This window comes from Apostichopus japonicus, chromosome 23, assembly GCF_037975245.1.
Source record: "Apostichopus japonicus isolate 1M-3 chromosome 23, ASM3797524v1, whole genome shotgun sequence".
NCBI lineage: Eukaryota > Metazoa > Echinodermata > Holothuroidea > Aspidochirotida > Stichopodidae > Apostichopus > Apostichopus japonicus.
In genome coordinates, this window is record NC_092583.1 from 16,975,548 (window position 1) to 16,991,987 (window position 16,440).

Here is a 16,440-nt window from a genome sequence, read left to right on the forward strand (position 1 = left end):
AAAATTTAATTTAACAGATCTGTTAAATAAAAAGAAATATTTTGTTTGTATCTATGGAACACTTAAAGGAATAATCTTAGCAGTTGCGCAAGAAGTTATCAAAAAGTGTGAGCAATGTGTGAACAATGGGGTATCGAGGAGAAGCTGTTACAGTAACACATTGGGAGCAGTGTGGGGTATCGAGGAAATGATGCTAACAGTAACATAGTGGGAGCAGTGTGAGGTATCGAGGAGAAGCTGCTCACAGTAAGATAGTGGGAGCACTGTGGGGAATCGAGGAGAAGCTGCTAAGAGTAGCATAGCGGGAGCAGTGTGAGGTTGCCCTTGCCTATCCCGCACTTCGACATTGATCCCGACCCTGCGGCTGTAGCCCTGGACTCCCATGCCCTTCTCGGTTGATCAAAGCACTTGTAAAATTGAAATAAATAGTCACAAGTAAACTTCTGCATGTGTTTTTTTTTTGTTTATCGCAGAATGGGACTATTCAGGTTTCTAATCTGCTTTTTTCTCTCTCTTTTTTTTCTGGACAAATACTGATCCTACATTAAGTTGTACAGCTTTTACCTGATGTCGACGTTAACCTTTCCTCAGTTGTTGAAGTTGCTACTGTAGTCGTCAGTATAACCGGATCTGCGAAGAAACAGTAATGTCCATTATAAAAAGTAAAGTGGAATAAACAGTTTCAGATGGTTTTAGATCAAAACAAAGAAACGTGAAAGAAATATAATACACAGATAGAGAAGATGTTGAAACATTTCTATAAGCTTTTTATGAATCTACTTAACTGCTTTCAACCGTTGTTTGCTTTCAGACGAAATGTTTTAATGTGGGTTATGGTAACTATGGAACAACCACCGCCACGTGCATATATTTGGTCCACGGAGTGCTATCGAACATGTATTAAATCATTGGGCTAGTTGGACGAGATATTCATTTATGCAATTTAAACTTATAAAAATGATGTGAGAGCTACTTTAGATTAGACTACCCATGTAAATAGTTATCGACCGACGTTGATTGCAGGCTAGAGTATTACTTACCTAATTCAAATTCACAAATGTAAGAGTAATTTCTACTACATGGTGCGTCATACCAAACGTCATATTCGCCAAGGCCTACGTCTGCTGCAATTCTATAGCATCCGGTGTCCTCATCAAATGTGTAGTTATGAGTACCAAAATGTTTGTACTCCATTACAGATCCATCGTCCCACGTTTGGATTTCGTCCTCGAGGCCGTTTGCACCCAACCAATATTGATAACTGCTGTTGTATGTTTGATTTAAATAAATCTGTTCTGCTTCTGATTCTATAAACACGAGATGTGATGAATTTGATTCACATACTGCTCGAGATTCAGCACGATCCAATGGAGGCCAGGTAACGATATCATAACAAGAGGATAGAAACTCATAGTCAAATCCAGTTGGACATCCTGTAACTATGGAAACGGTCAGATAAAGAGAAAATTCAGTAAATATGGCGCAGAATATATGGATATAAAGATACGTGTACCGAGAACTATCTACCACGAAAAATTTAATTTAACAGATCTGTTAAATAAAAAGAAATGTTTTGTTTGTATCTATGGAACACTTAAAGGAATAATCTTAGCAGTTGCGCAAGAAGTTATCAAAAAGTGTGAGCAATGTGTGAACAATGGGGTATCGAGGAGAAGCTGTTACAGTAACACATTGGGAGCAGTGTGGGGTATCGAGGAGATGATGCTAACAGTAACACATTGGGAGCAGTGTGAGGTATCGAGGAGAAGCTGCTCACAGTAAGAAAGTGGGAGCAGTGTGAGGTATCGAGGAGAAGCTGCTCACAGTAAGATAGTGGGAGCAGTGTGGGGAATCGAGGAGAAGCTGCTAAGAGTAGCATAGTGGGAGCAGTGTGAGGTATCGAGGAGAAGCTGCTCACAGTAAGATAGTGGGAGCAGTGTGGGGAATCGAGGAGAAGCTGCTAAGAGTAACATAGTGGGAGCAGTGTCGGGTGTCCAGGATAAGCTGTTACAGTAACACACTGGGAGCAGTGTGGGGTATCGAGGAGAAGCTGCTAACAGTAACATAGTGGGAGAAGTGTGAGGTATCAAGGAGAAGCTGCTAACAGTAACATAGTGGGAGAAGTGTGAGGTATCGAGGAGAAGCTGCTAACAGTAATATAGTGGGAGCTGTGTGGGGCATCGAGGAGAAGCTTCTAACAGTAACATAGTGGGAGAAGTGTGAGGTATCAATGAGAAGCTTCTAACAGTAACATAGTGGGAGCAGTGTTGGTCTAACATTAACATAGAACATTATCAACAGTTTATCTAAAATAAGAATGGGTTTTGCGTCAAAGTTTCGACTATAATTCTTCGAAATTAGATTCGCACCTCGAAATTTTAGCTTTTGCTTGAAATGTGATAGGAAAATTGCAACCTGTCATTGTACCAAAATTTCTACTTTTAATCTCAAAATTACGACCATATCAACATTTTTCTACTTCTTGAATTCGGTTCATATATAAATGCAATCGGAATGGAAAGTCGAATTTTGCAATATCCTGGCATATAGATATAGACCTATTTAGGCCTACTTTGCATATTATCGAGTTTAATCAATTTGAACAGACCTCAAGGATACTAGTTTTTTGAGTTGCGATGCATTATTTACCTTGGCTTGTGGTCGTTCAATATAGATATGATATATTATTTCTATTTATTTTACTTTTAAATTTAATGCCAAAAGATATTGGCAAATTGATTTGTTACTCAACAAGGTTGATGTAGTGCAAATACTAATATACTGTATTAATATTCTGTAAATTCAATGGAGTGTTGATTGCCAGATCAACTTAGCCAAAATGGAATTGCAAAGAATTAATTACATATTGTTTGTGAAACCTGGGGAACTTATTAAGTCGCTATTCAAAGCGCACTTTAGGATTATTGAAACCCACTTACAAGTTTACTTTACCTTTTCCGTGTCCTACTTTCATTTTATATGAGAAAACCTAACAGGAAAATGTTTGTGTTGAGTAATTATAATTTATAATAAAATTGTATTAACATTAATAAGCCGACATCATCAGCCGTTTATAATTAAAGGAGCATTAGAGATTTAATATTTTATGAAAGTAAAATTTTGAAATCCGGAATCGTTATAGAATCAATACTTGTCTCATTTTGTCTTATTGGACATAACATATCAACAATAAAGCTTCATTTGTTGCAAAACATAATCATATAAAGGCTTAAAGTTATACTCACACTCAATAACTATTTAATACACTTGCTCATATGAAAACCCCATTGAAACGGTCATAAGGCAATGCTTTATCAGTTCTGGTTTCTTTCGAATAAAAAATTGAGAACGCTCAGATTTAAGTCAATGATAACTTAGTCATGTTGGTGGTCAATACTTAAAACTTAACTGTTTGAAGGAATACTATTTGTTTCTTTTGCAAATATCCAAATAAAATCGTTACCATGAACTAAATTGCATGTCTACGAATGAAAAACACAATTGGAGACTTGGATCAATGTTTTGTTTGAATAAACTAATACAAAAGGTACAGAAATGAAACGAGAAGAAAAAAAACATGTTTTTATTTAACTTGATCGATAATATTCGAAACTTGTAGCAACCAACAGAATGTATTTTTTTCGACAGAGAGAATGTTGTACATAACAATGAAGTTCTTATGCCAGGGGAGAAGCAAGACTTTTGTGTTTAGATTGGGGAGGGGAGGGTGAGGGGGAGGGGGAGGGGCGTATGGCTAACCCTACACCACTGTATCATATTAAGACATTAATCAGTTGTAGTACAGGAATGCGCATATTTGTAATACATCTATAGGCACGACGACTTACGCAATGTCGAACTTCGTCACATGATTGAATACTCTTCAATCGATTGATAGTTTCGAAGACCTTTATGGCCCCTTTGGCTTGCCAAACACGTATACCAATAACGGTACAGTAGCTCTAATGAAGCGTATATTACAATCAATGTTAATGGTAGTATTATAAGTAGTATTGTTGTCTATTATACTAGTATGTTTTCATTGTATTAATCTCAGCTGATCGTTTTCCAATGACATTTGTATTTTATTTTTCGATTCAAAATAAGTACGAAGAATTGAATTGTTGTGTCCATCACGTGTTTCAAGGTGGATATGATAAAAGTAAACACATGAAAAGATCATTAATGTAACGGAAAGAACATTGGAATGCGAATAAGAATAGCCAGGTAATGTTCTACACACATATCGCTCATGTTAGCATTTCATACTGAAAATAACAAAAACTTTTCGCGAACCAAATCAGGTTGAGTTGTTTATATATCAGTATGATCTGATTCATAGTTTGCTTTCTTAATTTCAGTCCCTCTTTGGTGAAAAATGACGGATTGGTGGGGTGACATACTTACCGTTATGACAAGTATACTTACAGATGAATGTACTTATATCGAGCATCGATTGCGGATTGGCAGATATTATAAGTTAATAAAAAATCATGCAAGCCTCTTTTTTATAAAAAAATTGAAATTCCAAATTTGTAAACAAATCAAACAAGAAATAAATCTGACAAGTTGTTGGCCAATGAAGTGAAAGTCAAATAAGACATTTGGATTCCCGGCGTGTTCTGGTGATGACTGGATCTTTTATTATTAGGAGAAATTTGTTAACAAAAGATTTAGTAAAACACGAATTTAATAACACATTTATACCGATCAATATGTGATGTTGTCTTAATAAGATAAAATGATGAATTATCAGATGTTGCACCCCACCCCCCTCCCTCATAAATGAGGAGAAAATGTACCATCTCCATTTTCACATGTTTAAGGGACCTCCTCTAGAAACAATAACTGCATTCTGAGGCATAGTTAAATTATAAATTAGATTTATAATTAGGTCTAAACGCAAGGTTTTGCTAATATATACTTGAAAAAATGCTCCTGACTTTAACGTTTTCCCAGACTGTGGGTTTCCCCGCCTTCTAGCGGCACACGCCACGAACGACCGTGCCCCTCGACCCCCCCCCCCGTACAGACTACTCTGTCACCCCATCTGTGCCATCATCATGTGTACAAACACTATACAACTTACAAGACATGAGTATTGTGCCCCTCTTAAAATGTTGGTGCCCCTCGTTAGAATGTTTGTGCCCCTCCAACAAGAATTCCAATGCAAAATAAGATATCATCTTTATCATTACAAGCCATTAAAACGAGATATTCATAAATGATCCAGTTTATAAATTTATCAGAATTATTCCGTCTTATGTAGCAAGAATGGAATGCTAACTGGTGCAAAGTAAAATGATATTGGAAAATTGAAGAAAAAAACATTAATGAAATGTCTTAAAAGTCTCACTGATTATTTACTTGTGCATCTAAGACAAATATCCGTAAAAAGGAGAACCACAATAAAGTGTCTTTTAAATCTCACTGATTACTTACCTGTGCATCTAAGACAAATATCTGTGAAAAGGAGAACCACAATAAAGTGTCTTATATAGATCTCACTGATAACTTACCTGTGCATCTAAGACAAGTATCTGTGAAAAGGAGAACCACAATTAAGTGTCTTATATAGATCTCACTGATAACTTACCTGTGCATCTAAGACAAATATCTGTGAAAAGGAGAACCACAATAAAGTGTCTTATAAATCTCACTGATTACTTACCTGTGCATCGAAGACAAATGTCCGTGAAAGTGAGAATCACGACAATCCTCCTGATGGTGAAATCCATCGAAAAACTTGAAGACGTAGAGTAAGAGCAATTTCATAAATTCATTCCCAACATTTTCATACAACGTGACAGAGATAACATCATCCAATTGAAACTTTTTCTTTTCTAATGTGGTTAATATATCATACGTCAGAATTTTTAATGTCGTTTAAAAAGTTTATATAACGAAGGTTGCTTATATAATTTTATTCTGCTTCGACTCAGTGGCTGTTTGTTCGATATATAATTTATACGTAACATAATACGCGAACTGTCCATAATTTCGATAAAAATCAATATCCGTGGATATCTGATGACTGTTTGCGCCAGCGGCTGGACGAAATTAGACAAAAAGGAAATAAATAAATCGAATGTTAGTCGTCTAAGAAGTGACTTTTCAAGGGAAAGCTGCTGGAAAAAAATATGTTCGATTGTACTGTATTGAACTCAAATTTTATGTTGTAACACAGAAAGTTTGCTTAAATGCATGAAGTTCAAATGAATCTTTTTATACAATCCAATATACGAAATGAACCATGGTTCCAATAATGTAAACATTATCGCGTTCTTAACGTCTCATTTGACAAAATGATCATTGAATGTAACCGAAGAATAAATTAATAACGAAAATTATATCCGTCGATAAGTTTCTGTTTGATGCCATTGACAGAAATGAAATTACCGGAAATGCACTGAATTAGCGATCAATCGTGCAATCTTAATAAAGCCAGTTCTGAAGGGTTGTTGTAAATGTGAGCTAGAATTATTGTTATTATTATCGATACTCAGACTGCTAGCTTTCACACGGACTTCTTGTTCAAAATTACTTGATCAACATTTGTCGGCAAGCTCCGAAAACTGTAAACTAATTTTTCCATCGTCTATAAACGTTGGCGACCTACCGAGGCCTTTTTGCGTTCCATATTTCTCCGACTGTCGGTTGCATTAAGTTTTTTAACCCAATACTATAAGTAGAATACTCAAGTATCGGATACTAGTTAACATGGGAGTCAATTTTGTGATCAAGTTGCAATTACAACAGTGTTATTAGGATTATCGTTAACGTTTATCATCGGTAAAGGTCGGCTACTGTCGTCATCGTCGTCATCATGATCTTCATCAACGGGAATGTCGTCATTTTCATTGGCGTAGTCGTCATCGCTGACATAGTTATCAACAGTATCAATAGGATAATCATTAACGTTGTCTTTGGTATAAATGTCGGCTACTGCCGTCATCGTCGTCATTATGATCGTCATCGCACATAAAGGTCTGTATAACATATATATATATATATATATATATATATATATATATATATATATATATATATAAATCTGTATGCTATGCTGTGTTACAATTTCGTTTGCTGCATAGTCCATACTTCGTTTATTTATTTTTCATAGAAAGTCCCCGTTTACGGGCTTGCCACCAAAAGACGCATGTCTGTCTGATTATACTTTGAAATATAAATAGTGTGACGTCATGACAATTTTTCGTCGATGATATATATGCTTATTTTATGCAATCGAAGTGTGCCCGAAGGAGTCTTCTCGTATGCATAATATATCGGAAGATATATTCACGTACGCTGTAAGCACTGTGTCCGAGAGTCTTATGAAACTTTACCTTCAACATTCGAGCATATATGCGATAACAACATAATACATTATCTTTTCGGCGTTCCATAATCCGATGACTTCGAATCGTCCGAGGAATGTAAGATAAGTGACCGGGACGAATGAAAGTATGAGAAATGACTTGGACGTGCGGCTATATGCTCAGATGTTGTTTAAAAGAAAATTGGACGTATTAAACACATACTGTGTAATCTCCTAGTTTTTTACATGTAAATACACGACTTAATGTACGAACGTTCTCTCCGTGAAGTTCATCTTTGTTTGGTAGTGCCATTTGACAAGTATTCGTCATAATATCGTAAGATATCGCAGAACAACTTTGTTTCAAGCATTCGTGAGCGCACTGGGCGGAACTGAATGTACGAGATGATTTCAAAACACTGCTTTTAGCTGATATGGTCAATCCGAGAGAAGGTAACCCGAAAACTAACCCAACGTCGATCCCTGTAAAAAACAGAAGAGAGAAGTATATTCGTTCTCATGCCAATTTAAAAGGAAACAGATAAAGTTTGAAACCATTTCTTGACAATTCAGAGATAACTGTAAGCAACTATTCAAATGGTCAGTATCAGCAAGAATAGGATGAGGGGTGCGGTGGTGGGGGGGGGGGGGGTGGGCATTGTACTCCTTTTATACTGGTAACGAGTTTAATGTCCTCCTATTTCTCTTTCATGTATTTATTTACGTACGTCCCATGATAAATTTTAACTAACAAGGCCCATCCATTTATCACTTTCTCACCAAGACTTATCTCGCACTCAGCTGGAGGAAAAATATGATGTTCCCTACGGAAAACTCTACCAGCACAATGGTCTTATAGGGTACGCCTATTAAAAGCCCCAATTGACTTACATATTAAATCATAAATGTAATTTGGTCTCTTAATCTAGATAGAAGTTCTCCCTAGCTAAACGCTACCTATCACTGGATAGCTGACAAGTTGGTCTTTCATGGAACCATCAATTTTTGGTATCATGACAGTGCAGATTTTTTTGCTATGAGAGCCTGAAGTTTTCGTCACTTGTAAACAAACCTCTTCCCTCAGTTGTGTATAATTTTCGTTCGCTGCCCCTGGGAGGCATAAGGGGTCTTAAATTGTCTCAATTGACCCAATTATTGCACCACATGTACTTCCATTCATGCTCTTCAACAAGCAAGATCCATGCAGATCCAAGATAACATATCAAAATGTTACTACTGTATTTTGGCACTTTTCCTGAGATAGGAGAACATTCGGGCGGATTGATATAGACTCTTATAGGAGTATACCACTATATGTGCTATCTTGATACAGTATATTGTCACTTTGAATTGTTCATACTTAATCTGTGCAAATTCCCATTTCAGTACCAATTACTCATGGTAATATAATCTGGTAGAACTGAATGCAACAATTTTGTTCGAAGATAATGTGTACAGAAGAGAATCTTGAAGAATTTATTGTATTTGCTTTCAAGAGATATTAATGGAACAACAATTACCTGGCAGTCCCATTGTAGAACTTTCGTCTGTGGAAATGACGTCAGAGGTCGTCGTTTCTGAGAATGGATATGAGCAAGAAAGAAAGAATGTAAATACTCATGAGAAATCAATTCTAATGGAACCTCACAAATGAATTTAAATCACGTGTAGGCATAATGAGTAATTGGCGACGATATTTCTAAGTAAAATTTGACCAAAAATGATATAATAACGTCCAATTTGATGATGCAAACTGTTGATTTGTTGTTCATTTGTATGCTTGTAAGTTTTTGGCACAACTGATATTTAATCGATATACAGTTATTCTTTGAAAGATAAATATAATTTACAAGGCCGTAGTATCATGCGAAGTGGGAAACATAATAGTTGTGAGTTTATAACGGGCTTGTTCAAGTTAAAGATATTACTTCATTATATAATAAATGACAGGTGCATATTATCAATTTCAAAATATGAATTGAACCGTGTTTTTTTTGTTGTCCTCAAGAACAATGATTACATTATTACAAAGGTAATCGTAACAGTCATTGGTAGAGTGGCAGGAATATTAAAAAAGTCCACAGTGGAGACCCTCTTATCATTTAGATAGCATGCACTGTTATGTGCAATGAATATGTTTATAATAATGTTCCTCATTATACATAGATATTTCAAGTCACCATCATTCCGTCTGTTTGTCTATGTGTATGTTTCCAAGGTTCTCTTCTGTATATATTATTGTCATTTTAGCACCTTTCTGCACGTTTGTCGACTATATGCAAATTGATTTACAAAGATGACGTAATCATAATCAGAAGGGCAGAGGACAAAGTCATACGATTCATAAATTCATGATACATTCGTGGACGTATGAAGAATGTTTTTGGTGGATGGAATCGGCATCTTTTTTTTCTTCTTTTTTTTGACAATCACTGATCCGACATTAGTTTCTACGTGTTGTATGATTCCCTTAGAAGAGATTTATTTATCAAAAGATCTTCGGTTTGTTTTGTAATGGGTCAACAAGTTGTACAGCTTTTACCTGATGTCGACGTTAATCTTTCCTCGGTTGTTGAGGTTGCAATTGTCGTCGTCAGTATAACCGGATCTGCGAAAAAACGTAATGTCCATCATAAAAACGTATAGTGGAATAAACAGTTTCAGATGTTTTTTAAATCAAAACAAACAAACGTGGAAGAAATATAATACACAGATAGAGATGATAAAAATAATATCTAACAGACCAACATGTAGCTATGGAAACGGCGAAAAGATATTAACAAGAATGGAATGTACCTAGTACTACTAAAAAATAAGCTTTAGTATAATGAGAAACATGAACCACGATTGTTGAACCTGGTCCATCAAGCTACTCACAGGCGATACTGAAATATCAATTTTCAAGTATGAATGCAGGGTGGGTATATGGTTATGACACCTTTTGTCGATGTCCTATTGAGGTCATAGGCTAGGGTCATTGGTTGAGGTCATCTAAGGAGAGGCAACAGTATAATTATAATCAACATGGGGGACCGATTCGCATTAAAGATAACATGCACTGGTCAGCATAATATTGATTACGTACCCAAAGTAGAGGGCAGGCTTTCCGTGGTTAACGAAGCGCTAATAGTTGTCGTCTGTAGGAACGGTTCTGGGAAAATGACAATAATACAAATGTCAAGATATTGTGTCTTAGTAATGGAGGGTTATAATTGATTTCATTATTCTACGTAACCATAGTTACGTCTCTAACATATGACGTTTATATCCTGATTTCTGTCTGATCGTCTGCTCATCTATTTGTACCAAAGCTTCGGTTTTTTATATGGATATCATTGTAGAAACTTAATTGCACGTTTTTCGAAAGATACATCACACGAGCAAATTAATTTAAACAAATGACGTCATCATAATCAGAGCCCTGGGACAATTATGTCAGCAAGTCCTCTCATGGAAAGTCTTCTTAAATTATTATAAAATTCATTTTCTGGTGGACGAAACCCATGACCAGATGCATTATTATCACCCTTGCCTATCCCGCACTTCGACATTGATCCCGACCCCGAGGCTGTAGCCCTGGACTCCCATGCCCTTCTCGGTTGATCAAAGCACTTGTAAAATTGAAATAAATAGTCACAAGTAAACTTCTGCATGTGTTTTTTTTTTGTTTTTCGCAGAATGGGGCTATTCAGGTTTCTGTTCTGTTTTTTCTCTCTCTCTTTTTTTTTGGGACAAATACTGATCCCACGTTAAGTTGTATAGCTTTTACCTGATGTCGACGTTAACCTTTCCTCAGTTGTTGAGGTTGCTACTGTAGTCGTCAGTATAACCGGATCTGCGAAAAACCGTAATGTCTATCATAGAAAGTATAGTGGAATAAACAGTTTCAGATGTTTTTAGATCAAACAAACAAACAAAGAAACGTGAAAGAAATATAATACACAGATAGAGAAGATGTTGAAACATTTCCATATGTTTTTCATGAATCTACTTAACTGCTTACAACCGTTGTTTGCTTTCAGACGCCATGTTTTAATGTAGTTTATGGTAACTATGGAACAACCACCGCCACGTGCATATATTTGGTCCACGGAGTGCTATGGAACATGTATTAAATCATTGGGCTAGTTGAACGAGATATTCATTTATGCAATTTAAACTTATAAAAATGATGTGAGAGCTACTTTAGATTAGACTACCCATGTAAATAGTTACCGACCGACGTTGATTGCAGGCTAGAGTATTACTTACCTAATTCAAATTCACAAATGTAAGAGTATTTTCTTCTACATGGTGCGTCATACCAAACGTCATATTCGCCAAGGCCTACGTCTGCTGCAATTCTATAGCATCCGGTGTCGTCATCAAATGTGTAGTTATGAGTACCAAAATGTTTGTACTCCATTACAGACCCATCGTCCCACGTTTGGATTTCGTCCTCGAGGCCGTTTGCACCCAACCAATATTGGTAACTGCTGTCGTATGTTTGATGTAAGTAAATCTGTTCTGCTTCGGATTCTATAAACACCAGATGAGATGAATTTGATTCACATACTGCTCGAGATCCAGCACGATCCAAGGGAGCCCAGGTGACGATATCATAACAAGAGGATAAAAACTCATAGTCAAATCCAGTTGGACATCCTGTAGCTATGGAAACGGTCAGATAAAGAGAAAATTCAGTAAGATGGCGCAGAATATATGGATGTAAAGATACGTGTACCGAGGACTCATCTACCACGAAAAATGTTATGTAAGTTTCGTAATTTCACAGATCTTTTAAATAAAATGAAATGTTTTATTTTGTATTTATGGAACACTTAAAGGAGTAATACCTAGCAGTTGCGCATGAAGTTATCAAAAAGTGGTAGCGGTGTGGGGTATCGCGGAAAAGCTACTAACAGTAACATAGTGGGAGCCGTGTGGGGTATCGAGGAGAAGCTGCTAACAATAAGATAGTGGGAGCAGTGTGGGTTATCGAGGAGAAGCTGCTCACAGTAAGATAGTGGGAGCAGTGTGGGGTATCGAGGAGAAGCTGCTAACAGTAAGATAGTGGGAGCAGTGTGAGGTATCGAGGAGAAGCTGCTAACAGAAAGATAGTGGGAGCAGTGTGGGTATCGAGGAGAAGCTGCTAAAAATAACATAGTGGGAAATGACATGTGAGGTATCGAGGAGAAGCTGCTTACAGTAAGATAGTGGGAGCAGTGTGGGGTATCGAAGAGAAGCTGTTAACAGTAACATAGTGGGAGCAGTGTGAGGCATCGAGGAGAAGCTGCTAACAAAAAGATAGTGGGAGCAGTGTGGGTATCGAGGAGAAGCTGCTAAAATAACATAGTGGGAGAATACGTGTGGGGTATCGAGGAGAAGCTGCTTACAGTAAGATAGTGGGAGCAGTGTGAGGTATCGAGGAGAAACTGCTAACAGAAAGATAGTGGGAGCCGTGTGGGTATCGAGGAGAAGCTGCTAACAGTAAGATAGTGGGAGCTGTGTGGGGTATCGAGGAGAAGCTCCTAACAGTAACAAAGTGGAAGGAGCGTGAGGTATCAAGGAGAAGCTGCTAACAGTAACATAGTGGGAGATATCGAGGAGAAGCTGCTAACAGTCATATAGTGGGAGCTGTGTGGGGTTTCGAGGAGAAGCTCCTAACACTAACAAAGTGTTAGAAGTGTGAGGTATCAAGGAGAAGCTGCTAACAGTAACATAGTGGGAGCAGTGCGAGGTATCGAGGAGAAGCTGCTAACAGTAATAAAGTGGGAGAAGTGTGAGGTGTCAAGGAAAAGCTGCTAACAGTAACATAGTGGGAGCAGTGTTGGGCTAACAGCAAGGGCGGCGGAACCGGGGGGCACAGGGGGCACGTGCCCCCACTTTTCCTCAGGTTAAAAATGTGCCCTTTTTCTACATAAACATTGAGGTGTCTCAAGTTAGCAATTAGAGGCCAGGGAACCAGAATGAACACTCGGGAAGGGCCGCTTCCGGCCATCTGAGGGGTATGTTAAACCAAAAATTTTCTTGTACGCTCCGCGCCAACCGATGGTGGCGCTCCGCTCAGGTAGTCGTGCATACAACTTTGCAATACCTGGCTACGCCCCTGACTTTTAATGAATTTCTGTGGGTCAAACTCAAAGCTATTTCGAATGGAAAAAAATTGTTAAGATATTATCAAGAAATAAACTCTAATTCAGATGATTCCTACATTAGCAACTAGCATGTTTTCACCTCATTTTGTCTCAAAAGAAAACTTGTTCCTTGTTTCCCAATTTGCACATTGGATATTGCAGTGCTATATGCATATTTTCCTTGAGGGGGGGGGGGGGGCGTTGATGAAGTGATGTGTATATGCAAATAAGATAATACAATAAGAATTATAATGGGTACTAAATATAAGGCTGCATCAGTCCAATCGAATTTCTGCAAAGTGCCCTTCGATGTCGGTGCCCCCCCCCCCCCAGATTGAAAGTGCTTCCGCCGCCCTTGGCTAACAGTAACATAGAACATTATAAACTGTTTATCTATATAAAATATGAATGGGTTTTGCGTCAAAGTTTCGACTATAATTCTTCGAAATTAGATTCGCATCTCGAAATTTTAGCTTTTGCTTGAAATGTGATAGGAAAATTGCAACCTGTTATTGTACTAAAATTTCTACTTTTAATCTCAATATTACGACCATTTCAACATTTTTCTACTTCTTGAATTCGGTTCGTATATAAATGCAATCGGAATGAAAAGTCGAATTTTGCAATATCCTGGCATATAGATATAGACCTATTTAGGCCTACCGTGTACATTGCATATTGTGCAAGTTTGATCAATTTGAACAGACTCCTCAAAGATACTAGTTTTTTGAGTTGCGATGCATTATTTACCTTGGCTTGTGGTCGTTCAATATATATATGATATATTATTTCTAGTTATTTTACTTTTAAATTTAATGCCAAAGATATTGGCAAATTGATTTGTTACTCAACAAGGTTGATGTGGTGCAAATACTAATACACTGTATTAATATTCTGTTAATTCAATGGAGTCTTGATTGTCAGATCAACTTAGCCAAAATGGATTTGCAAAGAATTAATTACATATTGTTTGTGAAACCTGGGGAACTTATTAAGTCGCTATTCAAAGCACATTTTAGGATTATCGAAACCCACTTACAATTTTCTTTCCTTTTCCGTGTCCTACTTTCATTTTACATGAGAAAACCTCATCACAAGATGTCGGGCAGGAACCCAAGATGTAGAAAAGCTACCCCGCGAAGTATACTTTACTTTATTTTCTCCGTAGGCCTTTACACAATATAAGTTGTACACAATCGTCAGGCCTCGCAGAAACGAAACACCAGCACAGAGTGACAATGGTGGTCATTGGGAATCGAAATTACTTTAAGAGTTTTTGTAAAAACGGCTTTGTGTAAGTTAAAAACCGATTGCTCTGCTGTTATTGAGTCTTGTTTGTTATTTCGTTTTTGATTTGCAATACCTAGACATCCAGGGGTGTAGGAGCCGAGGGGGAGGGGGCACTGGGGGCACGTGTCCCCCACTTTTTTTCCAAAATAGCAAATGTGCCCTACTGGCAAATGAAATGTGCCCCTTTGATGAAGAACTGTCTTTTGAATATCTTAAGCCTTTGTTAATTTTAGTATTTTATTTTAAATAGTATTGACATACTAACACATCATATCACATCAAATAGTATTGACATACTAACACATCATATTTAAGTGATATTTATCATATTTAAGTGATTAAGTGATATGGCCGGTTTGTATCGGTTTATAGCATAACGAGTGTGGTTTTGGAATGAGAAAGTGCCCATCTGATGTTGTGCCCCCCCCCCCACTTTTTGGAATCTTCCTACCCCGTAGACATCTGCTGTATTAATATTGTATTGTGCGTTCCTAGAGAGGTGTGTTGACATTATTTGCTATGAAGCTGTTATAAAAAAAAATGTTACTCTAAGGTGATCACCGGATATTATGATTACTAAATATTCTGGGAATGAATTTATTTGAGATTTCAAACCAGCTATATATGAGTTAAGTTGAACATTTTCTTTCGAAGTTTTTCCATCCTTGAATCCCATAACAATATGAATCCTTACAATGGCTAGTCAAGTATCCATTCAAATCAGGAAGCCAAATTTGAAAGTTTAACATATTGCACATTTGTAAACATAAAATGAGGTCGGAAATATTATTCAAAGTGCCTGGTCGAAAGAAATGTTATGAAAAAAGACTTAATGTACAAAATTAATTTTGATATACTGTAGACCGTTAAAAGCCATTGCTACCACTGTAGCTTGTAATCCTATTCAACTTTGAATTTTCGAGATATGATGCTATAAATAGCCGAGGTTCATCGAGTGCCTGGAAACAGTTTTAATACTATAGTGTTAATATGAAGTTAAAGGAAAATGTTTGTGTTGAGTTATTTGAATTTATAATAATACTGGATTAACATTAATAAGCCGACATCATGAACCGTTTAGAATTAAAGGAGCATTAGAGAGATTTAATATTTTATGAAGGTGAAATTTTGAAATCCGGAATCGTTATAGAATCAATACTTGTCTCATTTTTTCTTATTGGACATAACATATCAACAATAAAGCTTCATTTGTTGCAAAACATAATCATATAAAGGCTTAAAGTTATACTCACACTCAATAACTATTTAATGCACTTGCTCATATGTAAAGCCCATTGAAAAGGTCATAAGGTAATGCCATTGAAAAGCTCATAAGGTAATGCCATTGAAAAGGTCATAAGGTCATGCTTTATCAGTTCAGGTTTCTTTCGAATACGAAAACGAGAACGCTCAGATTTAAGTCAATGATAACTTAGTCATGAAGCGGGTGATCAATACTTAAAACTTACCAAACTGATTCAGGGAATACTATTATTTCTGTCGCAAATATCCAAAAAAAATCGTTAACATGAACTAAATTGCATGCCTACGAATGAAAAACACAATTGGAGACTTGGATCAATGTTTTGTTTGAATAAACTAAAACAAAAGGTAGAGAAATTAAACGAAAAAAAAACATGTTTTTATTTAACTTGATCGATATTATTCGAAACTTGTAGCAACCAAATGAATGTATTTTTTTCGACAGAGTATGTT

At 36.7% G+C, this 16,440-nt stretch overlaps 1 protein-coding gene across 3 annotated transcripts in view; it reads right to left on the reverse strand.

Moving 5' to 3' along the window:
• LOC139964849 (uncharacterized) overlaps nucleotides 1-16,440 on the reverse strand; it is a 28,351-nt gene that overhangs the window by 6,932 nt on the left and 4,979 nt on the right. For 2 of the 3 annotated variants that reach the window (XM_071966871.1, XM_071966870.1), the window contains 4 exons: nucleotides 11,570-11,968; nucleotides 11,088-11,153; nucleotides 1,041-1,439; nucleotides 565-630 (listed from right to left, as the gene is read on the reverse strand). In XM_071966871.1, coding sequence (XP_071822972.1) covers nucleotides 565-630; nucleotides 1,041-1,439; nucleotides 11,088-11,153; nucleotides 11,570-11,968 — 930 coding nt within the window. Of the gene's footprint in view, nucleotides 1-564; nucleotides 631-1,040; nucleotides 1,440-5,671; nucleotides 7,530-11,087; nucleotides 11,154-11,569; nucleotides 11,969-16,440 lie in introns of those variants that run through there. The other variant, XM_071966873.1, reaches the window with a different exon arrangement.